Here is a 25079-nt window from a genome sequence, read left to right as displayed (position 1 = left end):
GGCCTTGAGCTCACTTTGTAGCCCGGGCTGGTCTTAAACTCAGAATGATGAATGATTCTCTCTCTCTTTTTTTTCACTCTTCAAATTCCTTGAGACAGAATGATTTTCCTGACTCAGATGAAAATTTTACTTTTTCATGTACAATTTAAAGTAATTTCTCTAGCTATAATAGTACCTTGTACTGAATGAAATAGAAGCTATAAGAATTAATTCTCAGAAAATTTAAAAAGCAGATTGACACAAATGTGAATTTAAAATATATTTTAACATGACTAATACAGTTTTTTTTTTTTTTTTTTTTGGTCTTTTTCATTTTTATTGGTACCACGGCTCAATCTCACGGCTGCCTGCTTGCAAGGCAGGCGCTTATGCCACTGAGCTAAATCCCCAGCGCCTGACTAATACAGGTTTTATGGCGTTGTCCAGAGACCCAAGTAGCAACAGATGCTGGCAAAGGTGTGTGGAAGGTGAGCTCCTTCCACCTGTAGAAATGTCGGGTCCATGCCAGGGTGATGATTCTCAAAAACAGGAACTGAAAATTCTCAGCCAACTCTGTCTCTCTAGGTTACAGAATGTGATCAGACTTTATGGTAAATATTTAAATTTAAAAAATCACTACAGTGAAAGATATATAGTATTAATTTCCTCAAAATATTCCTTTAGGACATGCCCCAGTTTTTGCCTTTTTATTTATTTATTTATTTATTTTTTCAGAATTTACAACCTCACACTTGCCAGGCAGGTGCTGCTGCGCAAAATCTCCAGCCCCGTTTTTGCCATGTTTTGAAGTGGTTGTAGAAGCCTTCTTTTTCAGCCGCCTTCTTCTTTACATCTTACTTTTGCTGTCATCAGCCCGTGTTTGCAGTGTGGAGTGACCAGGTTCCCGAGGAACCTGTGCACAGCATACCTCGCTAGCTCTTTCTCTGCTCCTGGCCTTCCCCGGCCTCGGGGCTCTGTCTCTTGGCCCCTTCCTGTTTGCAAAAGCTCTGTCTCTGTTTTTTTCTTTCTCTTTTTTCTTTTTTTCTTTCCTTTTCCTCCTCTCCCTCCCCACTCCCTCCATCTCTTGATCGCCTTCCCATTTAAAAAAAATAGTTGATGTACTTCCCATCATCTCTTCTACTTTGCTCTGTACTTACATTTTGGGGTTCTCAAAAGAATTCATGTGACATTTGAGCTTGTGTGTCAGATTTATTTCACATAACACTGTGGTCTCAGGTTGTACCCATTTACCTATGAATGATGTAAGTGTACCCTTTATGGCAGAGTAGTATCAGTACTTCCTTTATATAAATGTATAAATACTTCATTTTCTCTATCCATTCATGTGTTAATGAGCTTATAGGCCACTTCCAAGATTTAGCTATTACAAACTGTGCTCCTGTAACCATGGATATGCAGGGATCATTGTAAGATGATTCCTTTAACTCTCTTGGAAAGTTACCTAGAAGAACACTGGCTAGATTATGGAATTTGCAGTTTTAGTTCTTTTTTTTTTTTTTTTTTGGTACTGGGGATTGAACTCTACCACACACTTGCAATGTAGGCGCTTATGCTGCTGAGCTAAGTCTCTGGCCCCACAGTTTTAGTTCTTTGAGGAATCTCTATGTTGACTTCCTTAATTGAGTTTAGATTCTCAGCAGTAATACCGGGGACTCCTCCCCCACCCCACCCTTGCCAAACAGTGGTATTCTTTGACCTCTCGGTGGCAACTATTCTTTCTAGAGCAAGATAGAATGTCATGATTATTTTATTTTATTTTATTTTTTGGTACTGGGGATCAAACTCATGACCATGCACTTGCAAGGCAGGCACTTACGCCACTAAGCTAAATCCCTGGCCCCTTGTGGTTGTTTTAGTTTGTATTTCTCTAATGGCCAGCGCTGCTTAAGGTATTTTCATGTATTTGTCGCCCATTTTTTGTTTGGGCCTTTATTTTTGAGTTCGTTATCGTTTTAGATGTTAGTCCTCTGTCCGAGGAAGTGCTGGCACCACCACTCCCCCACTTTGTCCTTTGCTGTGCAGACGCTTTTTAATTTGATGTGATCCATTTGCTGAGTCTTGGTGTTGTTTCTTGTGCCCTTGGGGTTTTGTTTAGAAAGTTCTTGCCTGTCACTTTAAGAGTTTTACCTCTTTTTGTCTCCCAGCAGAATGTTTCTGTTTTGACACTTAGATCCCGGATCCATTTTGGTTTTAGTTTACAGTGATGAGGAATGTGGGTTTAGACTCAGTCTTCTGCCTGTGGATTCCAGTTTTCCCAGCTCTATTTATTAAAGTCTGTCCTTCATCCAGTGTGTGTTTTTGGCTTCTGTGTCAGAGATCAAACAATGTACTGTGTCCGGGGTTGTTTCTGCTTCCTCTGTTTTTTTCTGCTGGTCCACGTGCCTGTTTTTGTCAGAACCATGCTGTTTTTATCACTGTAACTTTGTAATATAACCTCAGATCTGGTATGTGGTGCTTCCTGCTTTGCTTTGGTGCCCAGGATTTCTTCTGCTCTTCTGGTTTCAATATGAGTTTTAGGATTGTTTTCTCTGGATCTGTGGAGAATACTGTTGGTATTTTGATTAGGATTGCATTAAATCTGTATGTCAGCTTTGGAAATGTGACTATATTGGCTATATTTGTTCTGCTTATCTAAGATCGGGGGATATCTTTTCATTTTCTGATGCTTTTGATTTCCTTGTTCAGAGTGATACAATTTTCATTACAGTCTTTCACTTCCTTGGTTGGGTTAATTTCTAGGAATTTGTTTTTTCTTGATACTATTGTTTTCCTAATTCTTTTTCAGTGACTTCATTTTTTTGTGTACAAGAACACTTTTGGTTTTTGTGTGTTCATTTTGTATCCCGCTATGTTGCTAAATTTGGCAATTCTAGGAGTCTTGGTGGGATTTTTTTTGGTCTTTCATGTGAAAAATTGTGTCATCTGTAAGTACTAATTTTACTTCTTCCTTTACGGTCTGTATCCTTTTTCTTCCTTTTGCCTGATTACTGTGGCTAATGTTTCAAGGACTGTGTAGAAGAGGAGTGGTAATAGTGTACATCCTTGTCTTGTTCCTGATTTTGGAGTGAAAGCTCTTGGTTTTTCCGTTTGTTTTATTTATGTATTTCATTGTATCAGGAATCAAACTCAGGACTTTGTGCTTACCAGGGAGGTACTGTGCCAGTTTCCTGTTTAATGTGATGTCACATTTATCAAATTGAGATGAGTCTTCTGTATCTGTTTTCTCAGGGTTTGTCATGAATGAACATTGGGTTTTATCAAAGGCCTTTTCTGCGTCTATGAGATGATGTGATTTTTTGGTTTGCTTGCTTGTTTTGAGACAGGGTTTCACTGTGTCGTTCAGGCCTGGCTTGGACTTACAGTGTAGTCCAGGCTGGCCTTGAACTTGCGCTTAATCCTCCTGCCTCGGCCTCTCAAGCACTGGGATTGTAAGTGTGTGCCAGGATGTCTGATGATCATGTGATTGTGGTCCTTTCTTTTGTTTACGAGGCGTTACATTTATTGATTTACGTATGCGGAACCATCCTTCATTCCTGAAATTCTGATTTGTTGCATTGCTTGTCAGAATTTTGTTAAGGGTTTTTGCATCTATCTTAATTGAAGAGATTGGCCTGTAGTTCTTTTTTTTTTTTTTTTTTTTTATTTTGGTACCAGGGATTGAACTTACAATCTTGCACTTGCCAGACAGGTGCTTATGCTGTTGAGCTAAATCCCCGGCCCAGGTTCTCTTTTTTGGTTGGTTCTTTATCTGGTTTTAGAATCAGGGTAATGATAGCATTTGTTACTTTGAAAAATATGCCTTCCCTCTCACTTTCATTAAAGAATTTCGGAAGGATTGGTGTTAGATCTTCCTTTAAATTCTTGTAAAGGGGGCCGGGGGCTTAGCTCAGCTGCATAAGTGCCTGCTTGGCAAACACAAGGTTGTCAGTTCAATCCTCAGCACTGAAAAAAAAATTCTTGTAAAATTCAGTAATGAACTCTTCAGGACCTGGGATTTCCTTAGTTGGTAGGGTTTTTGTTTTTTATTTATTTATTTTTAATAATACTTTAGTTTCATTGCCTGTTACTGGATTGTTTAAGGCTTTTAAATCATCTTGGTTCACTTTGGGTAGATCATATGTATTTAGGAATCTGTCCATTGCTTCTGAGTTCTTCAGTTTATTGGCTTAGGTTTGTTAGGTAGTTGCTAGATTTCAGCAGTGTCATGATTTCACCTTTTTCATTTCTAATTCTGTTGCTTTTCTTTCCTCTTGTAGTAAGATTGGCTAAGGATTCACTTGTTTTGTCTGTTTTTCAAAGAACTAGCTCTTCAGTTAGTGAGTTGAATCTTTGTTTTTTGGGTTGTTTGTTTGTTTAGGTGTTGAGTTAATTAATTTCTGCTCTGATCTTTATAATCTTTGTCCTTGTACTAGCTTTGAGTTTGGATTATTCTTGCTGTTTAGGACTTTGAGGTGCACCATGAGGTTATTTATTTGGACTCAGTTTACTTCCCTCTTAGGTGGGCTTTTATTGTGTCAGCTAAGCTCAGGTATGTTGTACTGGCATTATTGTTTGGTTTTAGGAGCTGTCTTATTTCTTCCCTTTTTTTTTTCTGTGACCCATTGATTGTTCAAGAATATGTGAATTTACATGCATTTCCATAATTTCCATGATTTCTTTTGCCTTTGAGTTTATTTTCATTGTACTATGAACTGATACTATGCATGATATTTCTATCCTTTTGCAGGTCCTCACATATGGTCTATTGACTAGTATGTGGTGTGTTTCGGAGAAAGCTCTCTGTGCTGCTGAGAAGAATGTGTATTCTGTTGTTAGGTGGAGCACCTTGTAGAAATCTCTTCAGTCCATTTGTTGGAAGGTTTGTTTTAACTCCGATTATTTCTTTGTCAGTTTTTTCTTTGTCTAGTTGATCTATTTGTGATAGTAGGCTATTGAGGTTCCCCACTATATGGTATTGATGTTTATTTGATCTTCATGTCTAGTAGTATTTGTTTTATGAAGTTGGGTGTGCTGTTGTTCGGTGTATGTATGTTCATAATTGTTTTCTCTTCCTGTTGAATTGTGCCCCTGGTGGTATAGTAACTTTTATTGTCTCTTCCCATCAGTCTTGGCTCAAAGTCCACTTTGTCTGAAATTAGGATAGCTATTATTGCTTGTCTTTGGGTTCCCATTGCATGGAATACTGTTTCCCATCCTTTGACTTCTAGTCTATGACTTTCTTTGGGAGATAAATGTATTTCTGTACAGGGTGCGGTTAGATTCTATGTCTTGACCATTCTGTCGTTGTGTGTCTTTTGATTGACAAATTGAGACCATTCCCTTTGAATTATTACTGATAGGCATTAACTAATTCCTGTCATTGCATTATGCCCGTACTGCTGATTTCCTTTCTTTGACTTCCGCTTACTCGCTCACCCTCCCAGGTCCCCTCTTTCTATTAGCCCTTTATCAGTCATTGTCTCTTTCTGGGGTATTCATGGTAGTTTTTTGGAGTGCTGATTTGGTGGTCATGATTTCCATCGGTTTTGAAAGACAGTTTTGTAGATGTAGCAGTCTAGGTTGGAAGTCCTTTTCTTTCAGGGTTTGAAACACTTCACTCCAAGCTACCCTGACCTTTAAGGTTTATGTGGAGGCATCTGCTACAACTCTTAATGGGTTTTTCTTAATAAGGGACTTGTTGCTTTTCTTTAACAGCTTTTTCAGATTCTGTTTCGTGTCGAACTTCAGGGCAGATTTTGAGTGTCACTGTCATGGAGTGGTCTCTAATAGGTGGAGGCGGTGGGCTCAGGGCTCAGCAGACCATGACTCACCAGGTGATGAACACTTGGGGTCATTTCCATGTGAGTAATGGTGCTGTGAATATGTGTATTCAAGTTTTTGTTTAGACACCCTCATTTCTCTGGGCTGTGTACCTAAGGCTGTATGGTACCTCACTTCAGCCTTGTGAGGCACTGTGCCATTCTATGTGCAGCATTCTAGATAAGTAATCTGATTTAAAAATGGGCAAAGAAACTGAACAGGTATTTCTCCAGAAAGATGTGCATATGGCCAAGAAGCATGTCTGGTATGTTCAATATCGTTAATCAGCAGGAAAATGCAAATTACATGACAAGAGACCATACCAGCTGGCCAAAACCCAAAAGTCAGACAGCAGCAGGTGTTGGCAAAGGTGTGGAACAGTTAGGGCCCTGGCATAGTGCTGGTGGGAAGGCAAGTGTTAGGAGTAAAGTTCCAGCTCCACTTCCACAGAGTTGACAGATAAAATGTGGCATTATGAAATATAAAATGACTAACTCATGATTTCTGAGCTTAATGGAAAGTATACTAAAAAAACATTTTCCTTAGTGTGGGGCAAGATATTTTAAATTTAAAGAAAAACTATATGAAATACCAAGTCATACAGCGAGACTTTTAATTCTTCTGTGTTTTGAAATTGTACAAACATAAAAATATACCAAGGTTTCTGTACCTGCCATCTAAATTTGCAAAGAGCAGTGAAACAGATGCTGCAGAGCAAGATTTTCCTTTCTCAGGATGGCTCAGTCTGGTTCGTAAGATATGTTTATCATGTGCTTTTGTTCCTAAAATGTTTGTGCACCCATAACATAGAGCATACTGTTTTTATATTTTAATCTTCTATTATATCATCCCTTCAGCTTGCTTTTTCTAAAAAGTGGTATAGATATGATTACTTTTATTTCCTGTATTTAATTCCTTTAAATCCACATAGCCATCATTTATCCAGTTTGTGTTTGTCAGTGCTAAGGGTTTTTTGGGTTGTGCCTCACACCTGGTTCTTCTTGCAGTGACTGTCCTCACCAGTCAGGGTTCTCCAGGTGGAGCTGATAAAGTGTGCGTGGGGTTACATATCCATGTAGGTGCACGTATGTGCATTTGCATGCATGTGCGTCGTATCTAGAGGCTAGTATAAAGGTATATATTTGGGGCTGGCTGCTTGTGGGAGCTTGGCACATCTGAAATCAGTGCAGCAAGACTGCAGGGAGTCTTTTCTAAAATCTCACTTTCTTTTTTAAAAATCTGAATTTTTGCTCTTAAGGCCTTTCAGTTGATAAGACTCGCCCCATTATGGAGGGGATTCTTCAAGTCAGCTGATTGTGGATGTTAATTTGTCTACCACATTGTTTCACAGAAACACCTACTATAGTGTCTGATTAAGTAGCTGGGTGCTTGCAGTCTTAGCCAGGTTGGTGCATAAAGTTCAGTAGCAGAGCTGGGCATGGTTGAGCATGTTGGCAGTGGGGAGGACCCCTTGAGCTCAGAAGTTCCAGACTGGCCTGGGCAACCCTGAGGCTGAGTCTGAAAACGACAGACAGACAGACAGACAGACAGACAGACAGACAGACACACACACACACACACACACACACACATACACACATACAACTTGGTGGCACAGTAGCATTCTGAGCCATATGTTGAAGAGGTTCTGGGGCAAGGACTTTCAGACATAAAAAAGTCTCCACCAACAGTTTATGCACACACTGATTGAAACATATGCTCCTGTCCATTCATGATCAATTTGTTTGTTTAGGTTTTTGAAAAGAGAGTCGCTTTGTAGTGTAGTTCGTGCTGCCCTCACACCTGGAACTCAGTGGCGAACCTGCTGCCTCAGCCTCCCGAGTGCTGAGATTACAGGCATGAGTTACCCTGCCCCATTGGTCTTTTTTAAAATGCTGATTAGGACCCCTCAAAATGAATGCCCATCCGTCTAACTAGCAATTTGAAAACACAGCCCTGGAGGAGTGCTGGTGTTGTAGGTGTGTGCCCTTGTGTCTGCTGCATGAGGTGTGGTGAAGAAGGTGTGCTAGTTCTGTGACGGAGCACAGCCGAGGAGGGGGTTCCTAGGCCTTTGTTTGGTGACTGTCACTATCTCTTTATGAAAAGCTGCTTACTTTTCCAGAGTGGCTTCACCATTTTGCATTCATTCCAGCGATGCATGGGCGTTGCAGTGCTATTCCTTCTTGCTTTTTGTTTTAGACATCCTGGTACGTTGCCTACGTGTCTTAGGTGTTGGGATAGGTGCATTGTGGCTTTTCGTTGTGTCTTTCATTCCTTTTCAATACTGAGCAGTGATGTTAGTAGCTTTTCATGGGATAGCCCACCACATACCATATTTTGGTGAAGTGACCAAATCTGTGGCCTGGTTTTGTTTTGTTTACAAATTAGATTATTTCAAGGTTGAATGTTCTTTATTCTGGATGCAAGTCCTTTGTTGGATGTGTGATACACGAATGTTTCTCACAGTTTGAAGTGTATCTTAGCTTACCGTTTTTTTTCTGGTATAGGGATGGAACTCGACCTCACACTTGCCAGGCAGGCACTTATGCCATTGAGCTAAATCCCCAGTCCCCTTACCATTGTCTGTGGTTTATGCTCTTAGTGACATATCTAAGAACACGTTTCCTAAACCAGGTTAACAAGACTTTTCACCTGTGTGTTTTTCTAAAAATTTTGAATTTTATGTACAAGATGCATTTTTAATTAAAATTTCGAATTGTGAGGCAGATTGAGGTTCTTTCTTTGCATATAGAGGTCAGTTATCCAGATACTTTTTTGTCTTCTTGAGACAGGGTCTTACTGTGCAGTTCAGGCTGACCTTGAACTCATTTTGTAGCCCAGGCTTCTCTTGAATTTGCAACAATTCTCCTGCCTCAGCCTCTCAAGTGTTTTGGTTATTGGCGTGTGCCACCACGCCTGGCAGGCACCATTTGTTGAAGAGGAATCTTCACTGAATTGTTGTAGCACCTTTGATTTGTTTTTGTTGTTGTTTTAATTTTTTTGAGAGTCAGGATCTCATTGTGTGGTTCAGGCTTGCTTTGAATTCACCCTGCCCAGGCTGGCCTTGAACTTGTAGTGATCCTCTGCCTCAGCCTCCCAAGGGCTGGGATTGCACCGGGTGCCCTCCCCCCAGCTCCTTTGACCTTTGTTGCATAGCAGCATGGCCATATTTATGTGGGTCTGTTTCTGAAGTGTCTTTTGTTCCTTGGATCTGTGGCTATATATTTCTTTGCCAATACTGTACCTAACTGTGCCTTTATGTAGTAAGCCTTAAAACAGGTGAGTCTTTCCAAAATGTCTGTTCTTCCTGGTCTTTGGGCTTCACCTCTAGTTATCTATCTGTGCTTTTGTGTATTTATATCAGTATAGACTTAGGTTGCTGCTTTAATAGCATTTACTTTCTTGCTCAGATCCTCTGGATTGAACATGTAGGGGGTAAAGTCTGTTGTTCTTTGGACATTCTTTTTCTTTCTGGCAAAACAAAATATTCAGAGCTCATTTGGTAATATTGTTGCCCCAGCCCTGGAATATAGCATTTCTTTTAGGAGTCTCACTTTACTTTATTGTAGAGTGGTGGTTAGTAACTCTGTCTGGGAGCTCTGAACTTGCAGCGACTGGATTGTCTGTATTCCAGCGGCCTCTACGGTAGGCAGACATGTGAAGTAAGCATGTGCATTCCTGTACGTGTATACTGCAGTCCTGCTGCGGGTGCAGAGTGCGAATTCAATTCCCTTTAGTTCCTGGCCAGCCTTGTACAATTCTTTCTAAATGTCTTACCCCTTTCATTCTGTAACTCTCACTCAGCATAACTATTTTGAGATTTATTCTTCTAGTTTTTAGTTCGTTTTTCTTTTATATTGCTGAGGTATATTCTGTTGCTTGGACATGCTAAACTTTAGGAAACGGTGACTTTTCCCCCAAAGTGATAATACCGTTTTATATTCCTGTCAGCTGTCCAGAGTTCCACTTCCACCAGACTTCAGTATTGTCAATGTCTTCAATTTTTATACTCTCTTGTAGATAAGTTACAGAGTTTTAGCAGCTTCAGATCCCCTTTCCCTAATGACAAATGTCTTTTCGTGAGTTTATTTGCAAATTTTTTTTTGATGATGTGTTTGTCTTCTTCGGAATTTATGTGACATTTTATTGTCCAAGCATGAGTATTAGGGAGTATGTAATTCCCAATGTGGTAGATGTCAGGTGTGCTGAGTTTGTCTTCCCTGAAATCGAAGAATGAATTCTGAGGAACAGTGGAGGTTAAGAGTAGGAAAAATTGGGCCAGTGGGGTAGCTCAGTAGTACAGACCTGCCTGCCAAGCACAAGGTCCTGAGTTTGATTCTTGTAGCAAAAAAAAAAGTGGGACAAATTTATTGAGAAAGACGGCTCGTAAGAGACAGGAGGGGACTCAAAAGTGGGTTGCCATGGATCCCACTTCTCTAAAAAGATTTTGTAGAGCAAAATCTTGAGGCAGACACAACGTTATTAGATGGGTACAACATGGATCAAAACTATGATCAACCAGTAAGATGACAAGTATAGCTACTTAGAATTTATTGATCTAGTGGGGAGCAGGTCACAGAGCAAGGGTACATAGAAAGAACAGACATTTTTAGGAAGGGATGGGTCAGGAGCTCCTGGTCACCCTTGGGGATGACTGATGTCTATCTGGATTTTATTATACCAGGTGATACCAATTACAGCTCTGGGAGACATGAAGCTCCTCATTCCATCTTTATCTCAGGTCCTGTGTTCCAATAGATGCGCCTCCAGCCGAGCTGTGATGTGCGCCGTCTTCTGTGCCGACTCCCTCAAGGGCCCAGCCCCACCTGACTGCCTACAGTAATTCTGCCCAATTTAGCGTCTATAATATCAGGAGTGGGACCTTTTGGGGTGAGGAAGGGAGGGACTTTGTGGGGGAGTTAATGCTATCCAGGTTTTTGGGGAGTAGACTGTATCTGTAGACTTTGTTTTTAGATAGGTAAAAATTATTAATATTTTTATACAAGTCTGGACTATAGAAAAGATATGCTCAAAGGCATCCCCCTGCCACCAATTTTAGGGGTCACATTCCTGCCCCCTCATCCTTTATAGTTTGTTCTTATCTAACACATAAATTCAATTTGCCAGATTGTGAATTTCCTGAAATCATTTAAAATGTGGGAAGGATTATGTTTTATATCTGTCTTTTCCTTTTTCTTGTTGAGTGGTATCCATACCTTTCATCACATTTTCAGAGGAGTTTATTTAAGGAAGGAATAAAAAGGGCCACAAGTGCCTTTAGAATAATTGTGCTTAACCCCTAGAAGTTTTGGTTGGTGAAGCTCTTGAGTCTTTAGTTACCTTTCAAAGATGCCATCTTAATCAGGTGCAGAGGTGCATACTTAGGATTCCCAGCTGCTAGGGAGGCTGAGGCTGGAGGATCACAAGCTTGAGGTCAGCATGAGCAGTACAGCAAGGGTGGAAACCAACCCCCCCCCGACCCATTTCAAATGTTTCTATTGAAATGCATGATGCTTGCTGTGAATCCAGTTGTAAATATTAACATGGGTATGGGTAAACCTGTTGACCTATTGTTAAGAATTTTAAAATGCATTTATTGTTATTATTATTACTTTTTTTTTTTAGTACCAGGGATCGAAATCAAACTCATGACCTTGTGCTTGCCAGGCAGACACTTACGCTGCCGAGCTAAATCCCCAGCCCTAAAAATGCATTTTAGAAGATCATTTTTCTGATTAAACTTTTTAATGGTTATTCTTTAATAAGGCTGTTGAAAGAATTCTTGGATCCCTGTTGTCAAGACGTTAACTTGGTAGAGACTATGAGGGCGTCATCCTTGGGGCACTGGGACTGTGCCTACAAGAGCCCTCTGTGCCCGGTAGGCCCTCACCCAGCAGCTGGCAGTGAGTCACACCCGTGTTGCATTGAACTGTGTGTTCTGTAAATCACAGGCCAACAGCAGTCCTGGAGGCAGGCCTGCTGCGGTGCCCGGGCAGCTTTGGTGAAAGGGTAAGGTCTCTAGTCAGAGGCTTACAGGACCGGAATCTTGCTGTTACTCTTTCCTGCTGTGTCTGCTAAATTGTAATAAGGACTTTCTTTTCTTTCCCAAGCCAAACTCGCAAGGCGCAGTCAGGAACGAGACAATCTCGGCATGTTGGTCTGGTCGCCCAATCAGAACCTGTCGGAGGCAAAACGTAAGTCCTGGAGCACCTCATTCCTACCTTGCACTGCAAAGTTAGAATCCCCACGCAGGCCTCGTTCTCTCATACTGTCTTTTACAGTCATCTGAAGTCTGAAAGTGTGCGCTTCACAACAGTGGGCTGTCGCTTGAAAGATGCCTAACCTGTGGCTTCCTCACTTCCTGTGCCCCCAAACGCTGTGTGCCACCCAGTCTAGGAGAATGGCCCCGAGTGGAGGGAGAGCTGCGTGCAGGGTGCAGCGTTGCTAACTGGGAGTTTACAGATCACCAAAAAGAAGAGTTGAGCAGATTATCATTTCAAGGCTTACACAGGGTAGAGGTGTTCTTGGGAATAGACTTCATTATGTGAGACTTGAGCCTGGCGGAAGCAAAGCATTTGATTTGGGTATAGACAGTATTCGAGATTTTATTAGGCAAATGCTGTGACCTGAATTGCTTTGGGCTTTCTTGTTTTCAGGGTAGGGGTTCTATGACTGTTGATGATATTAATTGCTTCTGTGCCTGCTGCTCATGATGTCTTATAAAGGTAATTTTATAGCTGCTGTATTACCCTAACCAAGTCCTTGGCATTTTCAAAGTCCTTATTTCCTTTATTACTTGAGAGTAAGTAGCTGCTGTCTCCCTGTCCTTGGCATTTACAGAGTCCTTATTTCCTTCATTGATTGAGCGTGGATAGATCCTCCCTTTGCCAGTTTATTAGTGGTGGCCTATGGATGGAATTTGCAGGGTGTGTTAACTCTGAAATCACATGCAGGATTTTGCAAGGTTTGGGTTTTTTTTAAATTTTTAAGAAAAATACCTTGAAGTGTTTTTTTTTTTTTTTTGTCTTTTTGAGACAGTCTTGCAGCGCAGTTCAGTCTGGCCTTGAGCTCACTTTGTAGCACAGGCTGGTCTTAAATTTGCAATGATCCTCCTGCTTCAGCATCCTGAGTGTTGAGTTTACAGGTGTGCACCTCCACATCCTGCCTAAGACCTTGAATTTTTCTTTTTTTTTTTTGAAAGACCTGAATTCTTTTTTTTATATTTGGTACCAGGGATTGAACTCATGACACATTTTCCAGGAAGGCACTTATACCACTGAGCTAAAGTCCCAGCCCCAAGACCTTGAATTTTTTTTTTTTTTTTTGTCTTTTTCGTTTTTACTGGTACCAGGGATCGAACTCACGACTGCCTGCTTGCAAGGCAGGCACTTATGCCGCTGAGCTAAATCCCCAGCCCCAAGACCTTGAATTCTTAAAGAGCTATTTGACAAGTATGTAGCCTAAGAATCATTATTCTGAAGGCTGTAGTGTTTAGAAGTATATCCATAATGTTTTTAAGGAGTCTGGTACATCATTAAAAGCTGGAACTCTTCAGCTTTAATCAGCATTTCCCAGATTGTTTTGCACTATTAAAATAGGTGTTAACAGTTTCTAGTGCCAATCAGTGTTAGGGATCCCTTGTAGTATGTATCATCCTGTTGAATGTTCAACACCTATGTTAGCATATGTAAATTAGTAAGAGCTCGTACATAAGCACATTTAATTTTGACCCAGAGGGATCCCTTTAATTTTTCTACAGTGCCTGCCACAGAGCATAAGAAATTCAACTTTAGCAATGTTAAATTTAGCAATAATAAAATATTCTTTTTAGTATTATGTTTTTTAATTTCTTAATTTCACCACCATCCTATTTTTTTTAATTTTTAAAACTTTATATATATATATATATATATATTTTTTTTTTTTTTGTACCAGGGATCAAACTTATGACCTTGCACTTACTAGGCAGGCACTTAAACCACTGAGCTAAATCCTGGTCATTCTGCTGTTTTATGTGTTTATAAGAAAAGCATACATGGCTTGTACCCCAGCACTGCAGCTAAGACAGAAGGATCCCAAATTCCAGTCCAGTCTGGGCAATTTAGTGATTCATCGAGATACTGTCTCACAAAATAAAAAAGGGTTGTTGGGTGTGGTGAGGCACACCTGTAATCCCAGCACTGGGGAAATCAGGCAGGAGGATCACTTGAAGTTTGAGGCCAGCTTGGGCCACAAAGTGGGCTCAAGGCCAGCCTGAACTGCATAGCAAGACCTTGTGTCTAAATAAATAAATGAATAAAATTTAAAAGACTGGGAATGTGGCTCCAGTCAAAGGCCTTGGGATTGATCTCTGCGGTCACACTACAGAGCAGATTAGCAGAAGAGCAGCATTGCTGCTCTTGATACCTTTGTTGTGCTTGGGCAGATCTTTCTGAGTATTTCCTGGTTCTTTCATTTTGCTTTTTCTCCTCCTTGAGCACTGGCGGTGACTTACAAAAGCAGCCAGCCATTTTTGAGCAGGTTGTCCTTTTCATAGAGAGAACTGAAAATCTGCCTCCCGGGATCTGTAAAATGTTGTTTTTGAGCTCTGCTGAATAAGTCTCTTCTGTCTGACTCCTAGTCTGTCATCTGTCCCCTCTGCTGCTTTTTTGGATTTGGGGTTCTGTGTGCACCTCTGTGCCCTCCTGGATAGACGCTATTTGGTCACAATGCCAATTTCTGGTTGTGGTACCCAGAACTGCGTACCGGGGGAACATAAGAACATTCGCTGAGTGGGGTGCCAAAGCGCAGCATGTTCTCCTGGGCCCGCAGCCTGTAGTTGCCATGGCAACAGGGGTGGAGGGACTCTGTCCCCACTGTACAGATGGCTTTCTCCAGGTCCAGGAGGTGCTGCACTCACATGGGCTGCACATGGGGAGCGTGTGGTGGTGTCTGGTGTCCTTACACCCGAAGCTCCCTCTTGGAGAGACTGAGTCCTCTCTCTGCATTACCATGGTGGCAGGATGGCACGGACAGGGCAAGACTGCATTTTTCTCTCTTGTCTGTTTGTCTTACTTAGTGGAGTCTTTCTGGCTGACCAGGCTGACCTCAAATTCAGAGTGATCCTCTTGTCTCAGCCTCCCGAGTGCTGGGATTACAAGCATGGGCCACCATGCCCGGCCCTACGAGTAGGACTCTTGGGAGTAAGATTTTAACTTTAATATTTTATTTTTCTTAGAGCTAGAAGAAAAGAACAGAAAAATAGTTAATATTTTAAGCAGTAGTTTTTCTATAAGTTTGCAGTTTTATTGGAAGCCCTATTAATTAAAATTTTGAAAACTAATTGAAAAGTAACATTTATATGCTGTTGAAAGTTTAAAAGACATACAAAAAATAAGGAAGAAATGGACCCATTTTCCTATCACTCCAGGACACTGGTAAATGCCATGTAGAGTTTGTACCAGTCGTTTTCTCCTGCGCATATTTGCGTCAGTGAGGTGGCAGCGCTGTCCTGAACACTGCTTGGCGTTTTCTGCGTTAAAGCAGCTGTATGCATTCTAAGTAACTGCGCGGTATTCCGTGGAATGGGTGAGTTAGCACATTAAACCATTCCTCTGTTCAAAATTTAGGTTGCTTCTGACTTGTTGCTATTGTAAGGAAAGGCTGCAGTGAAAAACTGAGTCCCAGAGCCTGGCCCTTTTTGTTTGATTTTAGTATTTTCTTGCATTACATTCCTAAGAACAGTGTGGTGGTTTGGGAGGGATGAGTCTCACTGCCGGGAGCAAGGATGCGCAGTAATGGGCCTCTTGGCGTGAGAGAAGTCTCTCCGAGGGAGTGTGGGGACGGGGATGAGTGCGGGGACAGGAACGGAGCTCCTTGGCTGGTGGTCTCCCTGTTAGGCTTTCTGACGCAGTCACAGCCCAGTCACAGCGCAGCTTCCTGACGCATGACAGTGTGAACGTTAACACGTCTTGTAGCATTTCTTCACCCTCCATTCCCCCCCCCCTTCCACAGTAAACAGGAGAAAAGAAGTCTCTTCTTAGCTTTCTTCTTCATTTTAAAGGAATCTAAAAGTCTCGGTTTCGTCATCAGTTTGGATTTTAGGTAGAAATATATGGGGGCACATACAGATTTTAACAGTTCTCCAGAAATTCTGTCTGTAGACCCCGACCTTCTCTTCTTGGTTTGTTTCTTCTCACAGTGGCTATTGAGATTCTGCCTCATAGGATTATGTGTGGTTCTTACAAAAATAAGTTAATGTTTATTTTGTGCTTATCAAGATAAATTCTGTTGTACAAAATTCAAATAGTATGTATAATGTAGCTAGCAAGAGCCCTCCCAGGCACGTCATTTATAATGCATGTGTTTCTTCTATGACTTCCTCATCATCTTACTCCTAAAAATATGTCCAGGAGTTTGTTAGTCAGCACATACACAGTTCCCTGAATCTTTACTTCACCAAACTAAGGTTGGCATTTGTTTCAGTTACTTTCCTGTTACTGAGAAAAATAGCCCACACCCACGGATGAAGGAGGAAAGATTTACTGTAGCTCAGTTTGTAGAGGTTTCAGCTCATTGTCAGCTGGCTCCAAGGTGGGGTGGCACGGCACGGCACGGCATGGCAGAAGAGGAGAAGTGGTCCGTGGCACACAGAAGCAGTGACGCAGAGACGTAGCAAAGAACAGCAATGGCAAGTAGTGACGCCGGCCCTCTTGCAATCCCTTCGTCCTCTCCAGGATGAGCAGCGGCACTCACAGCAGGCAGTTGCACCCTTAGTCCTACCCAGAACCATGCCAAAACAGTCACACCCCACAGATCCGGCTCCCTCTGAAAAGGCCCGCCCGTGACCACATGAGGTGTTGGGGAGACATCTAGATACAAGCCATAAGAGTGTCATAATTCAGTCTTTTAAAAAAAGGCCTGCCTGTTGATGGATATGAGTCACACGGTGTTTTAACAAACCTTTTAATAAAGCTATAGTAAACATTCTTCCTTATAGTCATATGTAGCAAAATGATATGTCTGATAACACATGTATGGTGAGCTCGTAAGACTGTAAAAGAACTGGGGCTGTAGCTCAGTGGTAAAGTCTAGCATGTGTGAAGCCCTGGCTTCAGTTCAGAATAACACGCCGCAAAAGGAGAATGTGTGTATATGAATAATTGAAATAAGATTTGAAAAAGCATAATGGAGTATAATGTGTTGCTCCTGATGCCATTGTAGTGTTGCATTTCTGGACTCTGTGGTGCTGGTGCTGCCTGTCCTACCATGGTACAGGGTAGTACTGTGTTACTGCTGAGATATTTACTATATTATGCTTTCGATTCTTACTTTGTTTTCATTTTGCAGTGCTGGGGATTGGACCCAGGGCTGAGCTGTATTCCTCAGCTCTAATTGCAATTTAGAGCACACTTCAATTGTAAAAAAGAACTATAAGACAGCATGCCACGCCACATCAGCAGCCTAGCACATCCGTGTTTACGGTCTGTGGGCGGCACCATTTCCTGTGCTAGATTTGGTATGGTGCTGTTTGCTCATGAGGAGTTAGAGGCTGCCGTGTGCCGTACCACCTGAGAGAGCCTGCGTGGGACGGGGTCCACTTGACACTCCCATGACAGAATAGCTCAGTGACATATTCTCCAGGGTGGACCTTTGGGTTAAGTCAGAGATAACATGGGCGGTGGTTTTGTTTTGTGTACTAGCTGTATCCCAACCCTTGTAAAGTTTTTGTTTGACACAAGATCTCACAGTCAGGCTGTTCTCAACTTGTGATACTCCTGCCTCAATCCCCCAGGTTACTGGGTAACAAGAATGGGCCATCATGCCTGGCCAGATAACTATTTGCCTGTGTGGTGGTGGTTCTGGGGTTGAACCCAGGATCACGGCACTAAGCTATATCCTCAGACATTTTTATTTTTTATTTTGTGACAAGGTCTTGCAAAGACAGTGCGTTGCTCAGGATTAACTCAAAGTTGTGATTTCCTTGCCTCAGTCTCCAGGAGTGCTAGGATTGCTGGTTTGTGCTACCACGCCCAGCCAGAGGAGTATATTTTTAAAGGATCAAGCTCTGGAAATAAAATTCGCAGGGTTAAGCAAATAGATCTTTTTTTCATTCCATTCTTAAAATAGACTTTTTAAAAGAGCAGTTTTAGGTTTGCAGTTAAGTAAAGCAGAACGCTTAAGGAATCCTTCCATCCCTCATATACCTGTAGCCAGCCCCCCCCCGCCACAGACAGCGCATGCTCCAGAGGGATCAGGTGGCACAGCTGCCGGGCACCCAGGGTTCATGCTGGCTGATAGGAGGGCTCTGCCACATGGGACACAGCAAGTGTTTCCTCCCTGGCAGTTGCAGAGCAGAGGATTTTCTCCGTTCTCTGCCCTCTGAGTGTCGTCCCTTTGTCCTGGCTGATTGCTCACTTCTGCCTCTGTCCGCCCACGATTTTAGATGGGCCTTTTGCAGAGCTCGTCAAGTTGGGGTCACTTGGTGAGGCCCTTGCAGGTTGGCTCCTCACCTGTACTGTGTGCCTCAGCTTCCCCCAGGCCTCTGAAGCCTGACAGCTGTCTTTCCAGTGTCAAGTGACATTCCATTTTCTGGCTGTGTCTTGGCCTGTTATCCTATTCCCTCACTAAGGTATCCGTTTTTTTCTAGTTTTAGCGGGAAGCATAGAGCTGTTCTAATCCTGTGTGTGTGTGTGTGTGTGTGTGTGTGTGTGTGTGTGTGTGTGTTTGTGTGTAAATTTTCTACTCCTGAAGAAATAGCAAGGAGCAGGAGCTGGGCTGGAAAGTAGGAGTGTGTTTCATTTCATTTGTGTTGATTCGTGCGTGTGCCTGATCTTCATCCATTGTTTTGTTCTTTTTCTCATTGTTGTGGGGTTTTCCTCTTATCTGGTGCCACTTTCATTCTTCTGTATTTCAGGTGCATGCACTTATCTTTGAAGGTAAATTCTTGTGGCATGAAGTCCTCTTCAAATTGTCTTGATAAAGGTTCATTAAATTGGAGTTTATTGATTTTTGTTTGCAGTTTTGTGTGAATAGGAGTCCATGAGGAGAGGATTCAGGAAGCTTTTCTGTTTCATTTTTGAGATGGTCTCAGTAGTTCAGGCTAGCCTTGGGACTCGCTGTATAGCCCAGGCCAACCTCTAACTCAGGACAGTTCTGCCTCAGCCTTCCAAGTGGGATGACAGGTGTGCACCAGTTCTTCCATTGGGGAATTTATTTTCTAGTGGGGATTGGAGGGCATCTGAACAAATGATTTCCAGATATTTGTTCTAGACCTTTTTAGAAGTAAAAGATGAGTTCTGTAGGTATTTAATCAAATGTTTTCAGCCTCTCAGCCGGCTAGTAGCCAAGTTTGTGCTAGAGCTCTGGTCTCTAGTCTGCATTTACTGCACACATCGGTCTTCCTGTGCTGCTTCTTTTAATAAAGGATAATGAAATACTTGAAATATTAGTAATATCACATGAGTTGCCTTGGGCTGTGTCTAAGTAAAAATCATTTAATCACGTTTACAGCCTCTGAAATACACCTAGGAAATGTGCCCTTTGGAGACATAGTTCATGCTGAATGATGTAAATAATCCTCAGGAGCTGGAAGAGAGCACCAGAGTTTCAGCAGTGCTCCCCAGAGTGATCTTGGAAATAGCTAGATGGGTCGGTGACCTGAGTCCTGCTGTCCCGTGGTGAGAGTCAGAGGGCTAAAGGTCAAGACTGGAAGAGGGCAGCCGCCTCTGGAATTGCTGTGCATGAGAGTCCCTGGGCCCCACTTGTGTCCCCCTCCCCAGGATGACGTAGAGGACGCTGGCTCCTCCTGGTTGGGAACTGCAGGAGACTGTTGATACTCAAGACCGCTGCAAGTGCCTAGTGGGACCAGTCGGGTGGTGTGGGGAAGGAGAGCCTCCCGTGTGACTGTGCTGTCTCTGGGAACTGGAAAGCTAAGAAACTGCAGACGCAAGTGGCTCCTTGGAGGGCTGAGAACTTCTTGGGGGATATGTGGCTAGAAGTGGCACGATTTACATTAGAGATTCTTTATAGACTTGTGACCTGCAGAAGTGTCAGGGACAGAGGGCTGTCTGTGCCAGTGCCAGGGTGCAGGGAAGGAATTGAGGTCATCAGGCTGCAGGGCAGGAGCCTTTGAAGGTGCTTGGAGTTGGGGCCAGGGATCTTATCCAGAAGTGGGATTGCTGGCCCTCTGCACAGGGACCCTGCACTGCTCTGCTGCTCACTCCACAAAGGGCTCACACCCCGCCTCCAGGAACATCCTCAGCACTTCAGCTGCCTCCGGGGACCTCTTCTGTGTCCTCCTGTCCTGTTCTGTGCTATGCGTCCCTCTCTCCAGGTTTGTAGTGGCAGGTCAGTGAAGGAAATGGCTGTGTTAGTAAGAACTCTCAAAAGCCTTTTATTGTTGTTTTAACTAGATGGTCTTTTCTGCTTGGAAGTGTGTAGAAGTGGGCTACAACCCCAGCCCAGTGGCCTTTCTTTTACTGACTTAGGGAAGGCAAAATGTTTACAATACCACTCAGCTCATGTGCTGCTGTCCTGTGGCCTGGGGCTTAAGCATAAGCTGAGAGGAAAGTGACCTGAAGGCAGTGACTGATGGTGGCGACCAGGAGACTCCTGCAAAGGAGGTGGCCCTGAAGGGCTCTGACCTGGCCTGGCCTGCTTGCTGGGGAAGGAGTGGGTCAGGCCCTTCCCTTTGGGCTGCGCCCCGCCCCTCCCCTCCCCTGCGTGAGTTGAGCACCGTCTGAAGCCTTTGAAACCTTAGCCTTTAAATCTGGGTGTTGGGGATTTAGCTCATTGGCATAAGTGCCTGCCTTGCAAGCAGGCAGTCATGAATTCCATCCCTGGTACCGGTAAAAACGAAAAAGACCAAAAAAAAAAGTAAAAAAAAAAAAATCTGGGTGTTGGGTAGTTTGTTTCCCATTGGAAAGTTTGATGACACAGGGCAATTTTTTTAAAGGTAGGACTTGAAAGAGGTGAGTACATTGGATCTGGTGGCTGCCTCTGTGGGCAGCTCGGAGGCAGTGTTTCCCATATCGGGCTGCTTCCAGGCAGCTTAGGGAGGCGACTGTTGGCTGCTGGGCATGCAATCAGACAGATGGTCCTGCGCTCACATGTGCGTGGTGTTTTGTAGGATATGTATAGGAGCTGTTTGTATAGTTACTTGCATTTGACTGCAAATTAAAAATATTTTACAAAAATGAAAAACTAGGAAGCTGGGGATTCAACTCAGTGGCAGAAGCACCTGCCTGGCAAGTGCAAGGTCATGGGCTTGATCCTGGTACCAAAAAAAAGAAGAAGAAGAGGAAGAAGAAAGAAAAACTAGTGCCTGACAGTAAGAAGCTTAAGTTGGTATTAACGATAAACAAAAGTTAATATATAAAACATGTCCTTGATTGATGTTTCAAAATTTTTGGGTTCTTTTTTTTCTTTTTATCCTTGAAATAAAATGGATTTGGAAAAAACAAAAAACATGCAAAGGGTATATAATTTAAAATTACATCACAAGGCAAGGTCAGACCAGGGATTTCAAAGTAGATTTTAAGCTGGCGGCCTTCCGGTGATGGTAGTCCTCCCTGGCCCTGCATCAGGGCTCTGCTTTGGGGCTGTCAGGACTGTCACCTTGGGAGAGTGCGGCCTTAGGTGTCCTCACTCACCCGTGTCCTAAAGCGTAGCCTCCACGTGCCCAATTCCTTCCAGTTCCCGTGATTCCCCAGCTGGGCCAGCGACTGCCGTGGGGCCCGCACAGTCACTGCCCGTCCCTGAGTGCCATGCTCTTACTCAGGGTCCTCTGTGGCACTGCCTCTGGGTTACCCTGCTGCCCTTCTGCTGTGGCCCGGGCATCCCATGGCCTTGGGAGCCCCTCAGCACCTCACCTCCCCATGTCACCTTCCTTTGTCATCACAGTGCTGCCACAGGTCAGTGTCCCCAGTGCATGGTGAGTGAGGCTGCGTGGGGGCCTTGGTGTGTGTGCCCAGTGTCAGCCCCTCAGGGCAGGGGCTTGGAGATCCAGACTTCCAGCTCTCTGCTGCACCATGTGGGTCACTTGAGCACTCTGCATTTTCTTCTGTGCCACTGCCCCTGCAGGGAGCACTTACTCACCACGACAGAGAGCACAGAGCTCAGAACAGCCTGCACCCCTGTCCAGGCTCCAGCCTTCTGGGTTCCGCGTGACACGGAGCATGGGTTCCCAGGAGTCCCTGTTCTCTGACCCGAAGGTGAACAGGGTAGAGATAGGGTAAGCCTGGATTAGCTGGGCTTTCCGAAATTAAGAGCTGTGGGTAAAGAGATTTTTAAGTAGTGTGGAAATGTTTTTGCCATTTCTTTTCTCACTGAGTGCTGTAGCATTGGCCAAAATGAGAGGAGCTTTGTAGAACAGAACTGGCGTCCCTGTCCCTGCTGTAATGTCAGAGTCACTCTGCCTTGGCTCCCATGCCTGCAGCGTGCCCTCAGCCTGTCTGCCATCCTCTGCACTCTGGCCTCATCTGCTGCGCTTCCCCCTGAGGGAGGCATCATGGGGCCTGCAGGTTCCCACACTGCATAGCTGCCCGCTCCCCTGATAAGAAGATAACCTTGTGGTAGGAGGAACTTTGCAGCACGTCACTGGAGCGAAGGCTGCGTTCATCCTTGGAAAGGTTCTCTTCTAAGGGCCTGAGGTTCCTGGTTTGGGGTCCTGCTTTAGAGGGAATGGACATCAGATGAAAACATCAAGTGGGGCTTGGTGGTGGTCACTGTAATCTCAGCACTTGGGAGGCAGAGGCAGGAAGATTGCAGATTCAGCACAGCCTGGCCGCTTAGCAAGATCCTGTCTCAAAATGAAAAGTAAAAAAGGGCTCACTGTAAAGGCCCTGGGTTCAATCCCCAGTACTACCCTGCCAAAAAATCTGTTCAGGTATCCTGTATTTATCTTTTTGTTGACAGTGACATTGCAGTAGTTTCCAGTTTTGTCTCTTACAGATACCACTCCAGGAACAGTTCTTGGTGTCCATTTGGAATGTTGATGCTCAGCTTTAAGAAATCTGTGCCAAAGAATTTTCCAAAGTAGTAAAACTGGTTTATAACACTACCAGTAAATTACAGAATGTATTTGTTCCAAACTGCTGGATTAGGTCTACACATTTAGACAATCTAGGAAATACAGCATTGTTTCTCATGCCCAGGAATCTTGCTACTTTTCTTAGTTGTAGTTACCACATTATGGTAACAAAGTAGCCTGCATTTCAAAGCAACATGCACATTGACATATGTAGGAATGAGACAAAATAGCTGACATTTACTTTAAAATTGTTTAGCAAATACAAAGCATATTTTATGGTCAGTATCCAGATAGGAATAGGAATGCAGATTAAAGATTTTTGCAGTGTTTAATTTATGGTTCTGTGCTTGTGTAAGAGATTTCTACTCTTAGCACACATGTAATGGTTAAGAAACTGAGCCCATAATGATGAAAATCCATGCTCAAATGATTCAGAAAAGAGTCACATATGTGTGCCTGGGATTTAGCTCAGTGGCATAAGCGCCTGCCTGGCAAGTGCAGGTCACAAGTTTGATCCCCAGTATCAAAAAAACAGGTCACATATGTCATCTATCTATCCGCCTACCTGCCTGCCTGTCTGTGTGCTTGTTATTAAGAATGACTTGTAGCCCTTCATGCCACGGTTTTTGTCTCGAGGTGTGCTGGGCATAGAACCCAGGGCCTTGGGTGTGCTGACACCAGGCCATAGCTCCAGCCTTCTGCTGTGTGGATGTGACACCATTAGCCTGCGAGCTGGTCTCTTCCGTGTGCTTCTGTGCGCACTGACTTCAAGCACAGACGGCGTCATGCTGTATGTCATGGCTGCTAGCTCCAGTGTGCTTGTGATTAAAACAGCCACATTTTGATCCTTGATGATGTTCTGTCTTGGAGCTTAACTTCTGTAGCCCTGTCTGCTCCTGAGCATGGAGAGTCTCCCTGTTCTCCCTCACTGCGCAGCAGGAGCACGCCGGGCAGTGGTGCTGTCTGCCTCCTCCGCTGTGTGGATCAGGTTTCCCAGTTAGTGCATGTGTAACTGTGTCTCTCTGGCACTTAAGACAGTGCAGGTAATTATCTGTGCAGTCACTTCCTTCTGCAGCCCAACGGTATGCTCCAGAAGAGAAGGGATTGTCTGGTCACAGCTGTAGGAGCAGTTCCAGGTGCACAGTAGACCTGAAGGATTCGTTAAATCATTGAGAAAGAATTCAGGCGACAGCCTTAGCACTGCCACCCTTTTACTGGGGGTTGACCCGGGGCCCTGCTCTGGGCTGCGTCCCTGGCTCTTTTATGGTTTGAGACAGCCTCACTAAATTGTCAGAGCTGGGCTCGAACTTGCAGTCCTCCTCCTCCTGCTGGGATTGCAGGGCTGTGCCATGTGCCAGAATGACATTTCAGGTTATTGTGAAATGTCACCCTGCTGCAGCCGATTTTGAAAGCTGTGAAAGAACCCATTACTGCAGCAGTGCTCACTGAAGATTTCTTATTAGATAAAGAAAACAACCAGGCAAGATTCAAACACCCCCCACACACACACCCATGGTGGAACTAGCTGTCACCTCACCCTCTGGGGTCCCCTGTGGTTCAGCCTCTGCTTTGTGGGCCGACAGACCTGCAGCGAGGGGAGGTAACACAAGGGAAGCATGTTGTGGCAGAGCCTTCCGGGACAGCCTCGCCGTCTCCACAGCGCCCAAGTGACATGTAGGACCATCCCACGGGTCCCACTGTACATGTGGATTGGGTTGTGTGGAAGGCAGGGGCTAGGACCACCAGCAGGTACAGTTACAGTTTTAAATCATTCTCTAAGCCGCCCTTCGCTACCTTGCCCAGAGCCCTAGCAGGAGGTGTCCTTGAAAGCAGGAATATTTTCAGGAAGCTCCCCATCTGCCCCAACTGGGGATGGAACCCAGGACTAGGCCAGTGAGACTCAAGAGGATTTAAGACAGTGCAGGTAATTATTTGTGCCCCCGCAGGAGAGGTTGTTCACACAAGTGAATCCATAAGTAAGGGTTGTAGAGATGCATCTCAGGGGGGTCTGGGGAGGGGGGTGGAGAGGTGCAGCTCAGAGGGGTCCGGGGAGGGGGGTGGAGGGGTGCAGCTCAAGGGACCGGGGTGAGGGGTGTTGGGGGGGGGTGCGAGGCTCCGTCTCCACCACTTCCCAGACAGAATAAAAAAAGCCTGTCAAGTGGGAAGCCTCACTTTATATAATCATATCAAAAGCACACTTCTTGTTTCTGTGATTTTAATATCATTGTAATCTTTTTATTGCCAAAACTGTAATGCTTTAATGTTGTGT

General features: G+C 43.9%; 1 protein-coding gene across 1 annotated transcript in view; it reads left to right on the top strand.

The window, feature by feature from the left end:
- Positions 1 to 25079, top strand: part of Rcor1 (REST corepressor 1) — a 98281-nt gene that overhangs the window by 47988 nt on the left and 25214 nt on the right. The window contains exon 3 of the mRNA XM_063241101.1: positions 11910 to 11993. Coding sequence (XP_063097171.1) covers positions 11910 to 11993 — 84 coding nt within the window. The remainder of the gene's footprint in view (positions 1 to 11909; positions 11994 to 25079) is intronic.

Source organism: Cavia porcellus, unplaced genomic scaffold (assembly GCF_034190915.1).
Source record: "Cavia porcellus strain 051 isolate PalLab524CR breed Dunkin Hartley unplaced genomic scaffold, mCavPor4.1 scaffold_31, whole genome shotgun sequence".
Taxonomy (NCBI): Eukaryota; Metazoa; Chordata; class Mammalia; order Rodentia; family Caviidae; genus Cavia; species Cavia porcellus.
The sequence above is the reverse complement of the archived record's forward strand: the minus strand, read 5'-3'. Positions and strand labels throughout refer to the sequence as shown.